Source organism: Oncorhynchus kisutch, linkage group LG1, assembly GCF_002021735.2.
Source record: "Oncorhynchus kisutch isolate 150728-3 linkage group LG1, Okis_V2, whole genome shotgun sequence".
NCBI lineage: Eukaryota > Metazoa > Chordata > Actinopteri > Salmoniformes > Salmonidae > Oncorhynchus > Oncorhynchus kisutch.
In genome coordinates this window covers 46166891-46188042 of record NC_034174.2, presented here as the reverse complement: position 1 = coordinate 46188042, position 21152 = coordinate 46166891, and the positions used below count along the sequence as shown (strand labels likewise).

The window sequence follows — 21152 nt, the reverse complement described above, 5'->3', positions numbered from 1 at the left end:
GAAATTACAAGCAGCTATGAATACATCTATTAGTTAACCGGTCAGAGCTTTAGTGAATAAATGTGAACAAAGATATTGTATTTGCAAACTAAGTTAAAATTGGTGGATCTACTTACTGGTAGTTGGTGTCAGTGTGGTGTCTGGGGTAAAGGTACAAGTAACAGTTGAAACTAGTGGGAAGCAATATGATTACACAAGAATAAGGTTTTACATTCACATTTGGGTCACTTAATTTACAGGCCCGTAATCTAAACTCTTGACTGTATAATTACTATTTGCAGAGATGGTCATTTAGAGGCCCAACACACCTTCTGTAGGACTCGCTGTCGTGCTGGGCGGCAAAGTAGATCTAGGACCTGGAGTCAAACTCACTGAGAAAACACATAATAATGAAATTAGCATTTTATGAATGATCATATTAATAATCATCATGGTGTTTTTGGCCTTTTGAAATACCATCTTTTCAAAGTGGGAAAAGTAGGACTATAAAATCACTACGGACAGATTGCTTCCTGCCCTGGAAGATTATATTTCTCCTCATTATAGAGATGATAAGACCAATTCACAAGGTGATCAAGTCTTTCAGGACAGATAAGGTGTTGATTGTTGTTGACAGCTTCCTAGAATAAAGTCACCATGTTATCTAACTGCAGAAGCCTAACAGAGTATAGATACGATCTAAACACTCGACTAGATGAACACAGACATTCTATTACTTGTACTGATGATCCCAGGCATTAGTGTTGAGGCTGGTGTCATATCTATAGTTCAATCCTCGGGCCGACTCTTTTCTCTATATATAAATCAATGATGTTGCTCTTGCTGCGGGCGAATCCCTGATCCACCTTTACGCAGACGACACCATTCTATATACTTCCGGCCCGTAGCCCCACTGTGCTATCTAACCTCCAAACGAGCTTCAATGCCATACAACACTCCTTCCGTGGCCTCCAACTGCTCTTAAACGCTTGTAAAACCAAATGCATGCTTTTCAACCGTTCGCTGCCTGCACCCGCACGCCTGACCAGCATCACCACCCTGGATGGTTCCGACCTTGAATATGTGGACTTCTATAAGTAGCTAGGTGTCTGGCTAGACTGCAAACTCTCCTTCCAGACTCATATCAAACATCTCCAATCGAAAATCAAATCAAGAGTCGGCTTTCTATTCCGCAACAAAGCCTCTTTCACTCACGCCGCCAAACTTACCCTTGTAAAACTCACTATCCTACCGATCCTCGACTTCGGCGATGTCATCTACAAAATTGCTTCCAACACTCTACTCAGCAAACTGGATGCAGTTTATCACAGTGCCATCCGTTTTGTCACTAAAGCACCTTATACCACCCACCACTGCGACTTGTATGCTCTAGTCGGCTGGCCCTCGCTACATATTCGTCGCCAGACCCACTGGCTCCAGGTCATCTACAAGTCCATGCTAGGTAAAGCTCCGCCTTATCTCAATTCACTGGTCACGATGGCAACACCCACCCGTAGCACGCGCTCCAGCAGGTGTATCTCACTGATCATCCCTAAAGCCAGGTTGGCCGCCTTTCGTTCCAGTTCTCTGCTGCCTGTGACTGGAACGAATTGCAAAAATCGCTGAAGTTGGAGACTTTTATCTCCCTCACCAACTTCAAACATATGCTATCTGAGCAGCTAACCGATCGCTGCAGCGGTACATAGTCTATCGGTAAATAGCCCACCCAATTTTACCTACCTCATCCCCATACTGTTTTTATTTATTTACTTTTCTGCTCTTTTGCACACCAATATCTCTACCTGTACATGACCATCTGATCATTTATCACTCTAGTGTTAATCTGCAAAATTGTAATTATTCGCCTACCTCCTCATGCCTTTTGCACACAATGTATATAGACTCCCCTTTTTTTTCTACTGTGTTATTGACTTGTTAATTGTTTACTCCATGTGTAACTCTGTGTTGTCTGTTCACACTGCTATGCTTTATCTTGGCCAGGTCGCAGTTGCAAATGAGAACTTGTTCTCAACTAGCCTACAGCTTAATTATCGAACAGAACAGCTTCATTTACACATTAACACAACTATTCTTATTGCTGAAACTTGTGTTGCTATAAAAATAAAAGCAGTGCCACTTTAAAAGCACAAATGTGTGGACTACCTGCTATAGAAGGTGTCTGTATAGTTGTTGGATCACTGATGTGAACTCCCACCAGATCTGAAATCATTTGGGATTGAAATGTGGTATTTAGTTCGTTGGTCAGAATTAATATAGTCATACTAAGAAGATGCTGAAATAAAAGTGAGTCAGATCATGAAGACCTGCAGCACTGATAGATATGTTTAGATTATGACTCACCTGTAAAGCTGTGCCCATCACTGCGTGGAGAGAGAGAGTTTGGTCCTGAGCTCAATCTGTAGTCACAGCTCACCTCCTTACGCCTCACTGACTGTAGACGACTGATCAGATCACTATGTTTTGGAGTGAATTGACAGAACCACTGTTTGGATGCTGAGGTGGCTTTTCTCTTCATGATCTTTGCTGTGAAGGATGGCTGACTCTCCTCTCCAACATACAGGTTACAGGTGGTGTCAGGACTGAAGGATCCAGGAATCAAACAGATGATGTTGAAGTCCTCATCAAAATGTACTGTAATGTCTGGTTTTGGATCTGTTGGGAAGGACAGAGACTCCCTTTTGCATCACTCTTTTTTAATGTAATGTGTATGTCACAAGTGACACTCTTACTAAACAAGAGCCTGCCATTCTCTTTATATTAACTAACAGCATGTCTTATTTGATATCATTCCTATTTATGAGTGCCATTTAATCTTGTGTGCTGTGTATTTACAACGATTGCCTTTCACTTAATTCCTTACATTCTCACGTGTGAATCAAATTGAATCGCATGGACTATTTTGCTTGCTGTGATTCCCAAAATTAACACAGACTAAACTGACATTGAGATGATTCTCTATCACCTTCTCCCTCCCTAAACAAATTGCTAAACACGCCCCAGAACTAGAGTTAAAAAGGAACTGAACCAGGGACATCTCGACCGACTTGCTTCTCGTTTCCGCTGGTCCCCTGCTGTGGGAAAGACACAAATCACAAAGCTCTTTATAACACTACTAAAGGAAAGTGCTTGTTTCGAACGTGTGTGTGACCCCAATTGTTGTCCAGTACATGCTCTAATTGTATGTTTTCTGTCCCCCACGACTACAGACACGGAGGACACGCTTGACGCCGCTGAGAGGCTACACCCAACTCTAATACACAGCCAGGCCGGTGCAGAGTGAGGGACAGAAGGCGACCTACCACTGAACACCAAACCAGCAATTGACTACCAGACCAGCCATCTACTAACGATCCCTGCTCAGGAGGAAGAGCCGAACCCTGTTCGGGTAGAGCCGAACTAATCCTGCTCGGGGAAAACCGAAGGAACAAACCCTGCTCGGAAGGACCAGAATGAACATTGGCCACCAATCGGGAGTCAACCGCTGTGTTAGTTTGTCCCGTTGCTTCTAGTTAGCCTACAGAACTAAATCCCAGACTATATACATGTTTCTAATAGGACCGTAGTGATACTGTGTAAAGCTGAGTTTATAAAGAACCTTTGATTGTACTTTGGCCTCTCTGTGGTTGTTTGCGTGGGATCTAAGAACTCTACTTTTGACATAAACATTTCAAATATTCTATGGATTTATTGTCTTCACAACAAACATTTTGAAATGACATTGGATGAGATTGTGATTTAAACATAATCATTTAAGACAATCTGAATAATAATTTCTTACCAAGAATAGTAAGAGAGACAGAACCACTGTGCGTCGATGTATAGTGATTTTCTACTGTGTAAAAACATCTCAGTTTGATCTCAACAGATGAACTTTGACCTGCCCACGAGAGCAGCTCAGTCCCCGTGAGTGACCTCTTACAGGGTGAGGGTTTAGGTAACACTGAGACACAGAACCAGATGGAGGAGTCTGACAGCTCAGCCGAACTGAGTCTCTCTCTCTGATGACTGTAGAACTGACTGTCAGCATGGGAGGAGGTGGGTCTCTTTGAACGTTGCATTTAAAAAACATTACAGGTAATCCATCCATACTAACAGTATGGAAAATCCATTAATAAAATGTTCAGCTATGTCAGCATTTATGTTTGTACAAAGTACAGTAAATCCTATCATTATGTGCAATGAAGACGTTTGGGAAATACGACAGAAGATCTCATTTTCAGAACGAGCATAATTAATATGGTATAACAGTGAAGTGTGTCATTGTTTAAACCACCTACTTACCCTGAACAGTGACTGAGACAGGGTCACTAAAAGGAGATGTGTGAGACTTCCATACAGTGTAGTAACACGTCACTTTGACCACAGCTGGAAATGTTGGACCAGACCTCTTGAGCAGCTCAGTTCCAGTTATTGTCTGAGTACACAATGAGTCTGGAAGATTCTTCCTCCCCTCTATGTTGAAGTAACAGTGAGACACAGGCAGAGATGGAGGAGTCTCACAACTCAGCTGAACTGATTCTGTTTCTCTGATGACTGTAGAACTCACTGTCAGCTGAGGAAGGTCTGTGAGAATAGGGGAATTAAGCATTTAGCGGTTTTGAGAAATTTACTGACAGACTAATCCCTCCTTGTTATTTCAGACTTAAGGATCTTGAGTCAATTACTTTATGCAGCGACAGTATGGGAAATTAAGGAAATATAATATATTGCTTGATTGCTTCATGTAATAGATTATGACAACACACCGTATGATAACATATCACAAGAGGAACGTGGTAATGATGGCACAACAGTACATTGTTTACAACCATTCAAATAGTCTTCTTACCCGTAATTGTGACTGTTGAAGGCTCACTGTATATGGATCTAAACTGTGAACCTTTAGCACTGTACTGACATTGGATTTTGACCTCAGCTGGTGAACTCTGACCTGTCCACCTCACCAGTAGTGTTCCTGTGAGTGTCTGTTGACAGGGTGATGGAAGGAGGAATTCTACTTTCCCCTCTATTTTGAAGTAACACTCAGAGACAGATGGAGGAGTCTGACAGTTCAGCTGAACTGAGTCTCTCTCTTTGATGACTGCAGGAATCACTGTTAGACTGGGCTGAGAAAGATCTGTGAGATCAGAGAGATGATGGAGTGTCTTTTTCAATGTTTAACGACTCATACAGATAATGTAGCACGTAATATTATGAGTTTGAAAGAGAAAAACAATTCAGACACTGTAATAAATAAACAATGATAGCCTGTGCCAGGAACAGCCCTTAGGAGGGAGTTATCACACAATAATCCTCGGCTTCGATGGACATTTTGCTTTTGTAAAACGGTTGCCAACATTTAAACAAAAGATGAAGGACATGTCTTTCATTAAAGACGTATTATTGTTCTGACTAAATGTGTTTTATTTACATCCTTCCACCAGGACATTTGCTCATTTTGGAACGTTGCTAAACGGACACAGCCAAACAACGGAAGTGATGGATTTCTTTCTGACCAGAACTGTCCCAGAGCTTGGGGAGGTGTGCCTGCGCTTGTGCTGCAGCGGCAGGTGCACAAGACAAAACTTTACCAGCATCATACATATCGGTGAATCACTGTGACATATGAAATACAAGTGATAGTGTAATCAATCTGTAATAACTACGTAAAAAAGTAACGAATGTGTTAAATGATTATGTGACGTACAGTCATATCTAGGTCCTGATTGGTCAACAAGCTGATTTGACCCTTCAAATATTGTTATTTGATGCTTCAAACAGTGATATTTCACGTGTATCTTTTTTGAAATGCAAAGACCCAAATGGTGTTCCATACTTTCCAGTGAACGACACACTGACGTCACGTACAGATGCGCGTGACTCTTGGCTGCAGTAAGAAAGCCACTCCATCTGCGCCCATTCAACATAGCTTAGATTTCGTTTTTATTACTTCTAAACAAAATAACTTTTGGGGGGCTCTCCTACGCTGACAATGATGTGTTGATTCTTGCTTGAACAGTCACTAAAATTATATTCTGTTGTGATCTTTGTAAAATAACAATTTTGGATGCAGCAAGTTGTTAGCTAGAATGCTAAACACTCACTGACATGGCCATAGGCTGCAGCAAAAGATAGCCAAAGAGACATTTTACTGGTTGAAGTATGTTATTTTTAAGTATAATGCAGTTGATTTGCGATGATGACACAAACATTATATTAAGCAGGTCATTCATACGAGCCTTAAACTCCAATTTTAATCCAAAAGTAGTGTGAGATGCACTCTTATGCAACATGTAAATAGAGGCTTTGTTTTGTTGGCATTCCGTTCTGTCACCATAGTGGATTGAGCAGTCAAATGGAATAGTGAATAGACCATTTTTTGTCTTTGCAAACGTTGCCGCAGGAGGGCGATGCGCACAACGTTTGCAAATACAAAAAAAATAGTCTATTCACTATTCCATTTGACTGCTCAATCTACTATCCCATCAGACAACCAGACATCACCAGGCAATTTATAAACTTGATCTCTACTGTAAAAAGCATTTAGATATTATATCCCATTTATTTTAGACTGGCATTTGTTTTTCAACAGTGTAGATTTGTATTCACCTTGCTGTCTGTCTCCGATATTTGCAACATTGTTTCAATATTGAATTTTGATCATCTCCAGCTGTCACATAGTAATGAACGAATGTGTCGAGATGAGACAGTCTGGCAGCTTTTCTTAGCCAGTCAAAATCATGAATCAGTATTTTTAATTTTTATGGATATATTCAAAGAAATGACAATAGAAAAACACGAAATGCAGCTAGTTTACTGTCATTCCAGCTTCAGTTTGAAGTGATTATGTTAACTGTGTACTGTAGTGAGCTAGCTCCACTCAATAATGTCCTGGAGAGAGAGCAGACTTTCTATGCCAGGCGAAATCTCACATTGAGTCATTAGCTCATTGTTATGGATGTACCCCCCCCCCAAAAAAAGAGGTCTATAGAAAACAGCTTAAACAAATGCAAATTCAGCTTCTATGCTGTTATTCTGGCTGCACTGTTTGACGTGAAAGTGTTAAACGAAGTTGCCTAGCTAGCAAGCAAGGAATAAGAACGTTGACAGCCATCATGGATCGACCAGCTGCCTTGGGTACCAACCCTAGATTTGTGTCAGGATTACACTGAATATACCAAACAGTCGGACCATGGATTTAACAATGTGTCGAAAGCATTCCACAGGGATGATGACCAATTTTGACTCCAATCCTTCCCACAGTTGTTTCAAGTTGGCAGGATGTCCTTAGGGTGGTGGACCATTCTTGATACACACAGGAAACTGTTGAGCGGGAAAAACCCAGCACTGATGCAGTTCTGGCACCTTCTACCATACCCGTTCAAAGGCACTTAAATGTTGGGTCTTGCCCTTTCCCCCTCTGAATGGCACACATACACAATCCATGTCTTTAACCTGTCTCCTCCCCTTCATCTATTTACTAATTTAAGTGGCTTTAACAAGTGACATTAATAAGGGATCATAACTTTCACCTGTATTTTCCTGGTCAGTCTATGTCATGTTAATGTTTTGTATACCCAGTGTATACAGCAGCTCATGGAAGGATGAAATCGTATGAATAAATTAATCAAAATAACGTTTTTATTGAAAATATGTCAATCATTATTTGAATATTTTGGTAACCCGTTGTTTTGTCTGGAAGCCCAAAAAGTTACATATTGCAGCTTAAAATCCATAATAATGATACTGACCTTTGGCTTTGAGGTACTGGAAGGTATCTAGACATAACAAAATGGGTCATTATCATGCTCTTTTTGACATTATGAAAAATAAGAAAACATGAGATGGGAACACTTTACACAAGCTGGCGAAGCAGAACAGACTGTAATGCATTCACAGCCATGTTATCAAGCAGTGGTCATTCTTATCTGTACAAAATGTAAAATAATGACAGAGAAATTAAAAATCAATAGGATGATCAATGGAATAAGACACACTTATTATAACCATAACAGGTTGAAATATTAAGAGTTCCTAAAGTAAAAGACTAAAAGAGGGGAAAGAAGAATGGAATATCCTGTCGCACAAACAGATGGAAGGAAAAATAACTCACCGAAAAGGAGGATGAGCAAAAACAGACGACCAGCCATATCAGGGATGAACAATGTCATTTTTTAGACAGCTACATACATACTGTTAGTCTGACTTCACAGAAGATGGTGGCAGTGACTGGGACAAAGATTAACTGTTGTTTCAAAAGAAATGCAGATGTGGAGCTTGTTCACAGGAAAACCACAGATGTCTCATATGACAACTATGGGCTAATGTCATGTTGCAGAGGACAAGGAGCCTGAACATTCAGAATCATGTATCAGTAATTATTTTTAGGTTCAAAAGCTGTCTGTCTTTATTTTTTAAACCAACAAACTAACTTGTCTTTCTGAGAAAAATATTTATCTTCGACTTTTTGTTTTAAGTTTTTAACAGCTGCACAAAGTTTAACTACAAAACCCTGCATTTGTGGTTGAGAGTTTGACGATCTCTAAAATGTAGAAGGGTTTTCATATTTCATTTATGTTTGGTGAGTCATGTTTAATAATATGCCAGAGCAGTGAAGGTAAACTGATAAGCGCAGTAAAGGAAAGGATGGATGGAAGGAAGGAACGGAGGAGAGAAGAAAAAGCGAGTTCACACTACTCGGACTGATCAGTTGACCTTTAATGCTCTAACTGGTACCTAAATGTCAGCGCCTGTTCAGGTAAACCGCATGCTTTGCTGCGGTGTTGCTTGAAGTGCATAACATTGAATGTGTGACTGGCTGAGAATGCAGTTACTGTTTTTCAACTAACGTTTTTATATAGCCTAACTTTGAGATGAACCGTTTGATCATACCACCTAAAGAAAAAGCAGCAGGCGCCGAAGAAGTAACTTCACTTTCTGACGTGCCCAAAAAATATGGAAAAGTGTCAGGAAAAGCTAAATCAGGTTTGTAAAACCATGTGCGGTTTAGGCCAATTTGAGTAGCCTAATTTTACGGCTATTTGGTTAGATTACGGTTGATACATTTGTTTATTTCATTGTTAGAAACCAGCAAAGCACCTGCTGTGGCACGAAAAACTCCTCTTCATCCACCTACGATGGTGTTGGTTAAAGAAGCATTGAAGGAGTTGGACTCGTGAAAAGGGGTCTCCTCACAGGCCATTCGCGGCTACGCAACAGAGAAATAATCATCCGTGGACCTGGTGAGGTTGAAGTACATGACATGCAAGACCCTGAAAAAAGGAATCGAAAAAAGGAAACTCGGTAGCAAACGGCTAAATCTTCTTAAAGTAAATGCCCAATGTTTCCAGATTTCTATGAAATATGACCTATAATTTACAACATTAGTGAAATGGTTTTCCTTCCCAAAAATTGTAATTGAGTATGTTAATGTTGTAACTACCCATCCCGGATCCGGGAGCGTAATCATCAACTGACACTAATTAGCATAACGCAACGGACATAAATATTACTAGAAAATATTCATATTCATGAAATCACAAGTGAAATATATTGAAACACAGCTTAGCCTTTTGTTAATCACCCTGTCATCTCAGATTTTGAAAATATGCTTTACAGCCAAAGCAAGACAAGCATTTGTGTACGTTTATCGATAGCCTACCATAACATTATGCCTAGCTAGCAGCAGGCAACATGGTCACGAAAATCAGGAAAGCAATCAAATTAAATCGTTTACCTTTGATGAGCTTCAGATGTTTTCACTCACAAGACTCCCAGTTAGATAGCAAATATTATTTTTGTAGCCGAAATAACTCCGTTAGTTCTTCACTTTGGCTGAGAATTCGACCGGAAATTGCGGTCACGACAAAGCCGAAAATTCAAAATGAGCTCCATAATATCGACAGAAACATGTCAAACGTTGTTTATAATCAATCCTCAAGGTGTTTTTCAAATATCTATTCGATAATATAGCAACCGGGACAGATGGCTTCTTAGTAGGAAAGAGAGAAACAATGGCCGCATTTGTCCCTCACACACAAAACACTCTGAGAGACTCCAGCTGACCACTGACGCAATGTTGACGTTCAGGCAAATTTTTCAAAATGAAAGCCTGAAACTATGTATTGTGACACTAGACACATTAGGGAAGCCATAGAAAAAGGAATCTGGTTGATATCTCATTCACTGCTCAATAAGGACGCATAGGAACGCAGAGGTTTCTAAATAAGAGTCACTTCCTGATTGGATTTTTCTCAGGCTTTCGCCTGCAATATCAGTTCTGTTATACTCACAGCTGTCAATTATATGCATATTCTAGCATCTTGTCCTAACAAAATAGCCCGTTTACTTTGGGTACGTTATTTTTCCAAAAATGAAAATAGTGCCCTCTAGATTCAAGAGGTTAAAACAGCTCTCCTGTTTGAATTGTGGTTTTTATTGATATATTACTACATTGGGCAATTAAATACAATTTCCAGTGGCACACTGACTCACGTAATGATGAAGCCACCATATGCTACTACTCACAGTGATGGCCAATGCGCTCCTCTTGGCAATAGCCTATCTCAGGGTGAGCTACTTTGCAAAATAGTGCTGCTAGTCACGAAAAAATGGGAGTTGAGAATTATATTGGTTCTACAGACTGTCTTCTATTTTCAGCAGTAGACATTTGCTTTCCAAACTATGTTTTTCCCACGATTTGTATATTGAAATGTGCAAACAGACAGCTGCAAACAACTACATATCATCCATGGATGGCAGTTCCAGTTCAAATCAGGACTGGCAGCCATTGCTAGTGTACCCATGACTTACCATTCAAATTACCAAGGTAAGAGGTTCCAAAGAAATCGATGTATTATGTCTATGGCCACAACACAACAAGCTGTACATTTGGCATGCATGCTGCCCAAATTGCAGCCTTCCCGACAGTAGGCAACCAGCAACTGCCAAAATCAAGGAAACAATTGAGTAAATGAGGGACAAAGTTTATGGTGTGTGTGGGGTGTGTTTTCCTGCCACTGTTTAGGTAAATTTGTAGAATTTATGCCAAGGCGCATTGAAGCTGTTCTTGCAGCTGGTGGAGGACAAACAACCTTTTTGAGACACTTTGTTGGGGTTTTCTTTAGTTTGGCAATTACCTGCATATGCTGGTTATTACATTTAATCCAGTTATTTTTGAGAAACTATTGATCCTCTGTAGCTAAATATGTTCTCTGGTGTATTTTGAACGTTGAGAACAGGTTATCTTGGTTGGTTATAGACGTGTCCCCCTGCTTAAGCCAGTACATGTCCAGGCACGTCTGAAGTTTGCTAGAGAGCATTTGGATGATCCAGAAGAAGATTGGGAGAATGTCATATGGTCAGATGAAACCAAAATATAACTTTTTGGTAAAACCTCAACTCGTTGTGTTTGGAGGACAAAGAATGCTGAGTTGCATCCAAAGAACACCATACCTACTGTGAAGCATGGGGGTGGAAACATCATGCTTTGGGGCCGACTAAGAGACCTGATGAAGGATTCACTGCCCTGCTAGGGGTCAAAGGGGAGGTCAAACCTGGTGAGAAGAGATTGCTCATATTACACAAGAACAAATGAAAGTTAATGTAATATCTAAGGAATTTCAATAAGCTTAAAGAGAGAAGTACACTACACATTACCTACAAATCAGATGGACTAAAAGTGGTTAAAAATCTCGACTGAAATTACAAGCAGCTATGAATATATTTCATTTATATCATCCGGCGATCATACACTGTTTACCAGGGGGCAGGGCTACCGACGTTAAGGCTAATCTGAAGATGGTGCTGGCTAAAGCTAAAACTGGCGAGTGTAGAGAGTATAGAGATATTGTTATCCACGTCGGCACCAACGATGTTAGGATGAAACAGTCAGAGATCACCAAGCGCAACATAGCTTCTGCGTGTAAATCAGCTAGAAAGATGTGTCGGCATCGAGTAATTGTCTCTGGCCCCCTCCCAGTTAGGGGGAGTGATGAGCTCTACAGCAGAGTCTCACAACTCAATCACTGGTTGAAAACTGTTTTCTGCCCCTCCCAAAAGATAGAATTTGTAGATAATTGGCCCTCTTTCTGGGACTCACCCACAAACAGGACCAAGCCTGACCTGCTGAGGAGTGACGGACTCCATCCTAGCTGGAGGGGTGCTCTCATCTTATCTACCAACATAGACAGGGCTCTAACTCCTCTAGCTCCACAATGAAATAGGGTGCAGGCCAGGCAGCAGGCTCTTAGCCAGCCTGCCAGCTTAGTGGAGTCTGCCACTAGCACAGTCAGTGTAGTCAGCTCAGCTATCACCATTGAGACCGTGTCTGTGCCTCGACCTAGGTTGGGCAAAACTAAACATGGCGGTGTTCGCCTTAGCAATCTCACTAGGATAAAGACCACCTCCATTCCTGTCATTATTGAAAGAGATCATGATACCTCACATCTCAAAATAGGGCTACTTAATGTTAGATCCCTTACTTCAAAGGCAATTATAGTCAATGAACTAATCACTGATCATAATCTTGATGTGATTGGCCTGACTGAAACATGGCTTAAGCCTGATGAATTTACTGTGTTAAATGAGGCCTCACCTCCTGGCTACACTAGTGACCATATCCCCCGTGCATCCCGCAAAGGCGGAGGTGTTGCTAACATTTACGATAGCAAATGTCTATTTACCCCCCAAAAAATGACGTTTTCGTCTTTTGAGCTTCTAGTCATGAAATCTATGCAGCCTACTCAATCACTTTTTATAACTACTGTTTACAGGCCTCTTGGGCCATATACAGCGTTCCTCACTGAGTTCCCTGAATTCCTGTCGGACCTTGTAGTCATAGCAGATAATATTCTAATCTTTGGTGACTTTAATATTCACATGGAAAAGTCCACAGACCCACTCCAGAAGGCTTTCGGAGCAATCATCGACTCAGTGGGTTTTGTCCAACATGTCTCTGGACCCACTCACTGTCACAGTCATACGCTGGACCTAGTTTTGTCCCATGGAATAAATGTTGTGGAACTTAATGTTTTTCCTCATAATCCTGGACTATCGGACCACTATTTTATTACGTTTGCAATTGCAAAAAATTATCTGCTCAGACCCCAACCAAGGAACATCAAAAAACACAAAGATTCCTTGATGTCCTTCCAGATTCCCTCTGTCTACCCAAGGACGCCAGAGGACAAAAATCAGTTAACCACCTAACTGAGGAACTCAATTTAACCTTGCGCAATACCCTAGATGCAGTTGCACCCCTAAAAAATAAAAACATTTCTCATAAGAAACTAGCTCCCTGGTACACAGAAAATACCCGAGCTCTGAAGCAAGCTTCCAGAAAATTGGAACGGAAATGGCGCCACACCAAACTGGAAGTCTTCCGACTAGCTTGGAAAGACAGTACCGTGCAGTACCGTAGAGCCCTTACTGCTGCTCGATCATCCTATTTTTCTAACTTAATTGAGGAAAATAAGAACAATCCGAAATTCCTTTTTGATACTGTCGCAAAGCTAACTAAAAAGCAGCATTCCCCAAGAGAGGATGACTTTCACTTTAGCAGTGATAAATTCATGAACTTCTTTGAGGAAAAGATTATGATTATTAGAAAGCAAATTACGGACTCCTCTTTAAATCTGCGTATTCCTTCAAAGCTCAGTTGTCCTGAGTCTGCACAACTCTCCCAGGACTTAGGATCAAAGGAGACACTCAAGTGTTTTAGTACTATATCTATTGACACAATGATGAAAATAATCATGGCCTCTAAACCTTCAAGCTGCATACTGGACCCTATTCCAACTAAACTACTGAAAGAGCTGCTTCCTGTGCTTGGCCCTCCTATGTTGAACATAATAAACGGCTCTCTATCCACCGGATGTGTACCAAACTCACTAAAAGTGGCAGTAATAAAGCCTCTCTTGAAAAAGCCAAACCTTGACCCAGAAAATATAAAAAACTATCGGCCTATATCGAATCTTCCATTCCTCTCGAAGATTTTAGAAAAGGTTGTTGCGCAGCAACTTACTGCCTTCCTGAAGACAAACAATGTATACGAAATGCTTCAGTCTGGTTTTAGACCCCATCATAGCACTGAGACGGCACTTGTGAAGGTGGTAAATTACATTTTAATGGCATCGGACCGAGGCTCTGCATCTGTCCTCGTGCTCCTAGACCTTAGTGCTGCTTTTGATACCATCGATCACCACATTCTTTTGGAGAGATTGGAAACCCAAATTGGTCTACACGGACAAGTTCTGGCCTGGTTTAGATCTTATCTGTCGGAAAGATATCAGTTTGTCTCTGTGAATGGTTTGTCCTCTGACAAATCAACTGTAAATTTCGGTGTTCCTCAAGGTTCCGTTTTAGGACCACTATTGTTTTCACTATATATTTTACCTCTTGGGGATGTTATTCGAAAACATAATGTTAACTTACACTGCTATGCGGATGACACACAGCTGTACATTTCAATGAAACATGGTGAAGCCCCAAAATTGCCCTTGCTAGAAGCATGTGTTTCAGACATAAGGAAGTGGATGGCTGCAAACGTTCTACTTTTAAACTCGGACAAAACAGAGATGCTTGTTCTAGGTCCCAAGAAACAAAGAGATCTTCTGTTGAATCTGACAATTAATCTTAATGGTTGTACAGTCGTCTCAAATAAAACTGTGAAGGACCTCGGCGTTACTCTGGACCCTGATCTCTCTTTTGAAGACCATTTCAAGGACAGCTTTTTTCCATCTACGTAACATTGCAAAAATCTGAAACTTTCTGTCCAAAAATGATGCAGAAAAATTAATCCATGCTTTTGTCACTCACTTGCCTCACTTGCCTCCTGTCACTTGCCTCCTGCCTCACAGCTGGAGGCAGGGCTTTCTCCTATAGAGCTCAATTTTTATGGAACGGTCTGCCTACCCATGTCAGAGACGCAAACTCGGTCTCAACCTTTAACTCTTTACTGAAGCCTTATCTCTTCAGTGGGTCATATGATTGAGTGTAGTCTGGCCAGGAGTGGGAAGGTGAACGGAAAGGCTCTGGAGCAACGAACCGCCCTTGCTGTCTCTGCCTGGCCGGTTCCCCTCTTTCCACTGGGATTCTCTGCCTCTAACCCTATTACAGGGGCTGAGTCACTGGCTTACTGGGGCTCTCTCATGCCGTCCCTGGAGGGGGTGCATCACCTGAGTGGGTTGATTCACTGTTGTGGTCATCCTGTCTGGGTTGGCGCCCCCCCTTGGGTTGTGCCATGGCTGAGATCTTTGTGGGCTATACTCGGCCTTGTCTCAGGATGGTAAGTTGGTGGTTGGAGATATCCCTCTAGTGGTGTGGGGGCTGTGCTTTGGCAGAGTGGGTGGGGTTATATCCTTCCTGTTTGGCCCTGTCCGGGGGGTGTCCTCGAATGGGGCCACAGTGTCTCCTGACCCCTCCTGTCTCAGCCTCCAGTATTTATGCTGCAGTAGTTTATGTGTCGGGGGCTAGGGTCAGTTTGTTATATCTGGAGTACCTCTCCTGTCCTATTCGGTGTCCTGTGTGATTCTAGGTGTGCGTTCTCTAATTCTCTCTTTCTCTCTTTCTCTCTCTCTCGGAGGAGGACCTGAGCCCTAGGACCATGCCCCAGGACTACCTGACATGATGACTCCTTGCTGTCCCCAGTCCACCTGGCCGTGCTGCTGCTCCAGTTTCAACTGACCTGAGCCCTAGGACCATGCCCCAGGACTACCTGACATGATGACTCCTTGCTGTCCCCAGTCCACCTGGCCGTGCTGCTGCTCCAGTTTCAACTGTTCTGCCTTATTATTATTTGACCATGCTGGTCATTTATGAACATTTGAACATCTTGGCCATGCTCTGTTATAATCTCCACCCGGCACAGCCAGAAGAGGACTGGCCACCCCACATATGCTCTCTCTAATTCTCTCTTTCTTTCTCTCTCTCGGAGGACCTGAGCCCTAGGACCATGCCCCAGGACTACCTGACATGATGACTCCTTGCTGTCCCCAGTCCACCTGACAGTGCTGCTGCTCCAGTTTCAACTGTTCTGCCTTATTATTATACGACCATGCTGGTCATTTATGAACATTTGAACATCTTGGCCATGTTCTGTTATAATCTCCACCCGGCACAGCCAGAAGAGGACTGGCCACCCCACATAGCCTGGTTCCTCTCTAGGTTTCTTCCTAGGTTTTGGCCTTTCTAGGGAGTTTTTCCTAGCCACCGGGCTTCTACACCTGCATTGCTTGCTGTTTGGGGTTTTAGGCTGGGTTTCTGTACAGCACTTTGAGATATCAGCTGATGTACGAAGGGCTATATAAATAAATTTGATTTGATTTGATTTGATATTTATTAGTTAACCGGTCAGAGCTTTAGTGAATGAATGTGAACAAAGATATTGTATTTGCAAACTAAGTTAAAATTGGTGGATCTACTTACTGGTAGTTGGTGTCAGTGTGGTGTCTGGGGTAAAGGTACAAGTAACAGTTGAAACTAGTGGGAAGCAATATGATTACACAAGAATAAGGTTTTACATTCACATTTGGTTCACTTAATTTTACAGGCCCGTAATCTAAACTCTTGACTGTATAAATACTTTTTGCAGAGATGGTCATTTAGAGGCCCAACATACCTTCTGTAGGACTCACTGTCGTGCTGGGAGGCAAAGTAGATCTAGGATCTGGAGTTAAGCCCACTGAGAAAACATAAATATGAATGAAATTAGCATTTTATTCATGATCGTATTAATTATCATCATGGTGTTGTTGGCCTTTTGAAATACCTTCATGACTTGTCTTTCAAAGTGGGAAAAGTAGGACTATAAAATCACTATGGACAGATTGCTTCCTGCCCTGGTAGATTATATTTCTCCTCATTATATAGATGATAAGACCAATTCATAAGGTGATCAAGTCTTTCAGGACAGACAAGGTGTTGATTGTTGTTGACAATTACTCAAGGCTTTGATCAAGTGCACACTAGTGCCACCTGCTGATCATCGAATTTAGAGCAGCCAAATTATTATTGATTATGTCCCACACCCCATAGAGTGTGTGTGCAGTGTAGCCTTTTTTTCTTCTACCAATCAGGTGGTTGTTTGACGAAACAAAGATTTTGACATCATTGATCATGTGCTTGTGATAAGGTGATATGGGCATCGGCACATTACGATTTCAACGCATACCTCAGAGCTCAGGCATCAAACATAACATCACTATACCGGATGAGTCCACAACATTATTTGGGTACAAATTAACAGAATATACATTTTTTTAAAGTGAGATCTCCACTGGACAGTTACTTTAATAGGCTCCTTGTGGCAACTAGGCTTTGTTAACCCAAGTAATTAAATCAAGAATAATGTGATCCAAGGTGAATGGACTGCAGCAGCAGAGTGACTGCACTCCTTTTATCCACTTTGTATGTTTTTAAATAAAGCAGCTTTTTGTACTACTTGTTTGTGGCATTTAAGTGTAGACCGAGCTGCTGTAAAATGTCATCTCCACTTTTCCTGTAGAGAAGTGTTGGTGGTAGCTAAGGCTTTGTAAAGATGTTTAATGATTCACTGATGCAAGTTTATATATAATATATATATATATACACAGTATGTAGGTATGTATATATATATATAAAGCTGTTAAGTTCTTGTTTCTTGCACCTGCTTAATCAGTACCCTCTTCTGCCAGATTAATTGTATCACTAGTACAGTGACTTCCAGGTTCCTGGAAAATATTGATGCTTGATGGTTGTTTTCTACACAGTCAGGACTTTGTTGTTCATCCATCATAGGTTGATGACCATGGCACGATTCGTTGGGGAAATCTGGTACAGTGAGTGTGCAGATGGTTGAGATCCATCTGAGCCTGGAACACACTGGACATGATATCTTGGTACCTGTCTCCTGAGGGACGACCCTGATACTGGTCTTTCACTATTCTCTCCACCATGGAATTTTTGATGCTGCTGGTTTGTGGTAGCAGTCTTTCTATACAGTTAGAACTAACCATCTCAAAACAAACATTTCCCATAACTATGAAGCTATGAGAAGTTATTCAAAACTTTTCTGTTATGGGTGCAATGCAACATGTTGTACCACTTCAGTTTGTCCACAAGGGGGTGCAATAACTAATTGGGTCTTCAGTTTGGTATTCAAAGGTACCCAACCCATAGCATTGCTGTCCGCTGGTGCTCCTTGTTCTTTATTCCCTGGAATTTTAACCAGCTTTTACTCAACCACCCCTAAGGAGAAGAATACATCATTAATGCTGTTGACCTCAAGGCCTGGATTTGAAAAAGGATACACGGGAAGAGAGCATAGGCAACGCCATTGAAGCTGTCACATGGGGCCTATCTTGTATCTTTTATTTTTTAATTTCACCTTTATTTAACCAGGTACGGTAGTTGTGAACAAGTTCTCATTTACAACTGCGACCTGGCCAAGATAAAGCAAAGCAGTGCAACAGAAACAACAACACAGAGTTACACATGGAATAAACAAGCATACAGTCAATAACACAATCGAAAAAAATAAAGTATATTTACAGTGTGTGCAAAAAGCATGAGGAGGTATGGCAATAAATAGGCCATAGTAGCAGTGTAATTACAATTTAGCAGATTAACACTGGAGTGATAGATGAGCATATGATGGTGTGTAAGTAATGATATTGGTGTGCAATGAGTGTAAAAGTAAATAAAAACAATATGGGGATGAGGTAGGTAGATTGGGTGGGCTATTTACAGATGGTCTATGTACAGCTGCAGTGAACAGTTAGCTGCTCAGATAGCTGATGTTTAAAGTTAGTGTGGGAAATGTAAGTCTCCAGATTCAGCCATTTTTGCAATTCGTTCCAGTCACTGGCAGCAGAGAACTGGAAGGAAAGGCGGCCAAAGGAGGTGTTGGCTTTGGGGATGACCAGTGAGATATACCTGCTGGAGCACGTGCTACGGGTGGGTGTTGTTATCGTGACCAGTGAGATGAGATAAGGCAGAGCTTTACCTAGCATAGAATTGTAGATGACCTGGAGCCAGTGGGTCTGGCGACGAATATGTAGCGAGGGCCAGCCAACCAGAGCATACAGTTCGCAGTGGTGTGTGGTATAAGGCGAGTTGGTAACAAAACTGATGGAACTGTGATAGACTGCATCCAATTTGCTGAGTAGAGTATTGGAAGCTATTTTGTAGATGACATCGCCAAAGTCGAGGATTGGTAGGATAGTCAGTTTTACTAGGGTAAGTTTGGCGGTGTGACTGAAGGAGGCTTTGTTGTGAAATAGAAAGTCAATTCTAGATTTGATTTTGGATTGGGACACTGCCAGAGGTCCGGACAACATTTTACACACTGAACTTTATCTGCGAAGTAGTTGGTGAACCAGGCGAGGCAGTCATTTGAGAAACCAAGGCTATTGAGTCTACCAATAAGAATACAGTGATTGACAGAGTCAAAAGCCTTGGTCAGGTCGATGAAGACGGCAGCACGGTATTGTCTTTTATCAATGGCGGTTATGATATTGTTTAGTACCTTGAGCGTGGCTGAGGTGCACCCTCAAGGTGTTACTTCTGAACTTATTATGGATTTCCATAACAAAGGTGTTGAATATTCATTCACACTTTTTTTGTTGTTGACATTATTCCACTTTGACATTATTTATTTTAATGTTTTATTTAACCTTTATTTAACAAGGCAAGTCAGTTAATAACTATTTCTTATTTACAATGACAGCCTAGGAACAGTGGGTTAACTGCCTTGTTCAGGGGCAGAACGACAGATTTTTACCTTGTCAGCTCGGGATTTGATCTAACAACCTTTCGATTACTGGCCCAACGCTCTAACCAATGATGAGTCGGACCACAGAGTGAAGGAAAAGCAGCCAACAAGTGCTCAGCATATGTGGGAACTCCTTCAAGACTGTTACAAAAGCATTCCAGGTGAAGCTGGTTGAAATAATGCCAAGAGTGTGCAAAGCTGTCATCAAGGCAAAGGGTGGCTATTTGAAGAATCTCAAATATAAAATATATTTTGATTTGTTTAACACTTTCTTGGTTACTACATGATTCCATATGTGTTATTTCATAGTTTTGATGTCTTCACTATTATTCTACAATGTAGAAAATAGTAGAAATAAAGAAAAACCCTTAAATGAGTAGGTGTTACACTACACCGGTAGTATATACAAATCATTTACTTTGCAATCTCATGGTAATTTGTTATAATTTGTATTACCCTATGGCCTTCTTCTACCATGTTCCAATGCATCATTATATATTACAAGATAGGTAATCATTTAATGTAATTCAAACAATTGCAGTGCTGCTTTTCACATGTATTCTTATAACAAGACATGGGCTAGTTGTAAAACACAGTATGTCGTGTGACTGATGCAGAACCTACATCTCCATGTAAATGAAACTGGTATCTTAGTGGAAGACACACGAAGAATGCAGTTTGAACTCTGCTTCACTGTCAGGAATTACACTGCTCTTTAATTAATAATATATATGAGAAGAATAGTAAACTAACAAATGAAAATGGCAGACACTGCTCTTTGCTTTGGTATTACCCTGCCATTTGCAACATATCATGCCAAGGAAGAAGGCAGTAACTGCTGTTTAAGGGTCAAAGGTCATGTCAGAGGTCAGGGTCAACATGAATATAATATTAACTAATAGTAAGGCAACAGATCACCACATCTCAAATGATCTCCCCAGAATTAATTTGACTCAATACCAACAGTGTATATATACTAGTGCAAGAGTTGGATCAGAGGAATAACTCACAGCAAAGGAGGATGATCAAAAACAGATAACGAGCCAGATCAGTGGTGAATAACGCAATGTTTCAGAGAAACAGACTATCACAAACTACACAATAAGCACCGTGTCTGTGACTGAGAGAATGTTTTTAATAGAGAGGAAGACGAGGAGCCTACTCACAGGAAACCACAAATAAAGTCCATCAACTGGTGTGATTAGAGGTAAATGTCTCCTGCTCCTAACATGAGCCAAAACCATTTGCTTATCTGTCAGAGTAAATAACTACATTTTATTCAGGCTTTCTTTTTAACTACACTGCACAATAAAAAGCAGGTTTCATGTACAACTACAGTATATATTGCCAACATCCAAAAGTAAGAAACAAGAAACAGTCTTGCTGTGTCTCCATATGACTCTCCATATTGTGCATTAGAGGC

At 41.1% G+C, this 21152-nt stretch overlaps 1 protein-coding gene and 1 long non-coding RNA gene across 7 annotated transcripts in view; both read right to left on the bottom strand.

The window, feature by feature from the left end:
* LOC109892689 (mucin-5AC) overlaps positions 1–9243 on the bottom strand; it is a 29074-nt gene extending 19831 nt beyond the window's left edge. For 3 of the 6 annotated variants that reach the window (XM_031834226.1, XM_031834252.1, XM_031834228.1), the window contains exons 1-8: positions 8093–9243; positions 7731–7757; positions 4829–5116; positions 4282–4563; positions 2341–2652; positions 2143–2199; positions 309–371; positions 117–170 (exon numbers count right to left, since the gene is read on the bottom strand). In XM_031834226.1, coding sequence (XP_031690086.1) covers positions 117–170; positions 309–371; positions 2143–2199; positions 2341–2652; positions 4282–4563; positions 4829–5116; positions 7731–7757; positions 8093–8150 — 1141 coding nt within the window. In that variant the 5' untranslated portion in view covers positions 8151–9243. The remainder of the gene's footprint in view (positions 1–116; positions 171–308; positions 372–2142; positions 2200–2340; positions 2653–4281; positions 4564–4828; positions 5117–7730; positions 7758–8092) is intronic. The other 3 variants (XM_031834242.1, XM_031834262.1, XM_031834234.1) reach the window with 2 other exon arrangements.
* Positions 9244–11383: 2140 nt separating this feature from the next.
* Positions 11384–20837, bottom strand: LOC116375933 (uncharacterized). The gene is made up of 4 exons (XR_004211351.1): positions 20740–20837; positions 16598–16660; positions 16405–16458; positions 11384–11534 (listed from the first exon to the last, which is right to left on the bottom strand). It is a non-coding gene; the product is annotated as an uncharacterized LOC116375933 (long non-coding RNA).
* Positions 20838–21152: the final 315 nt, after the last annotated feature.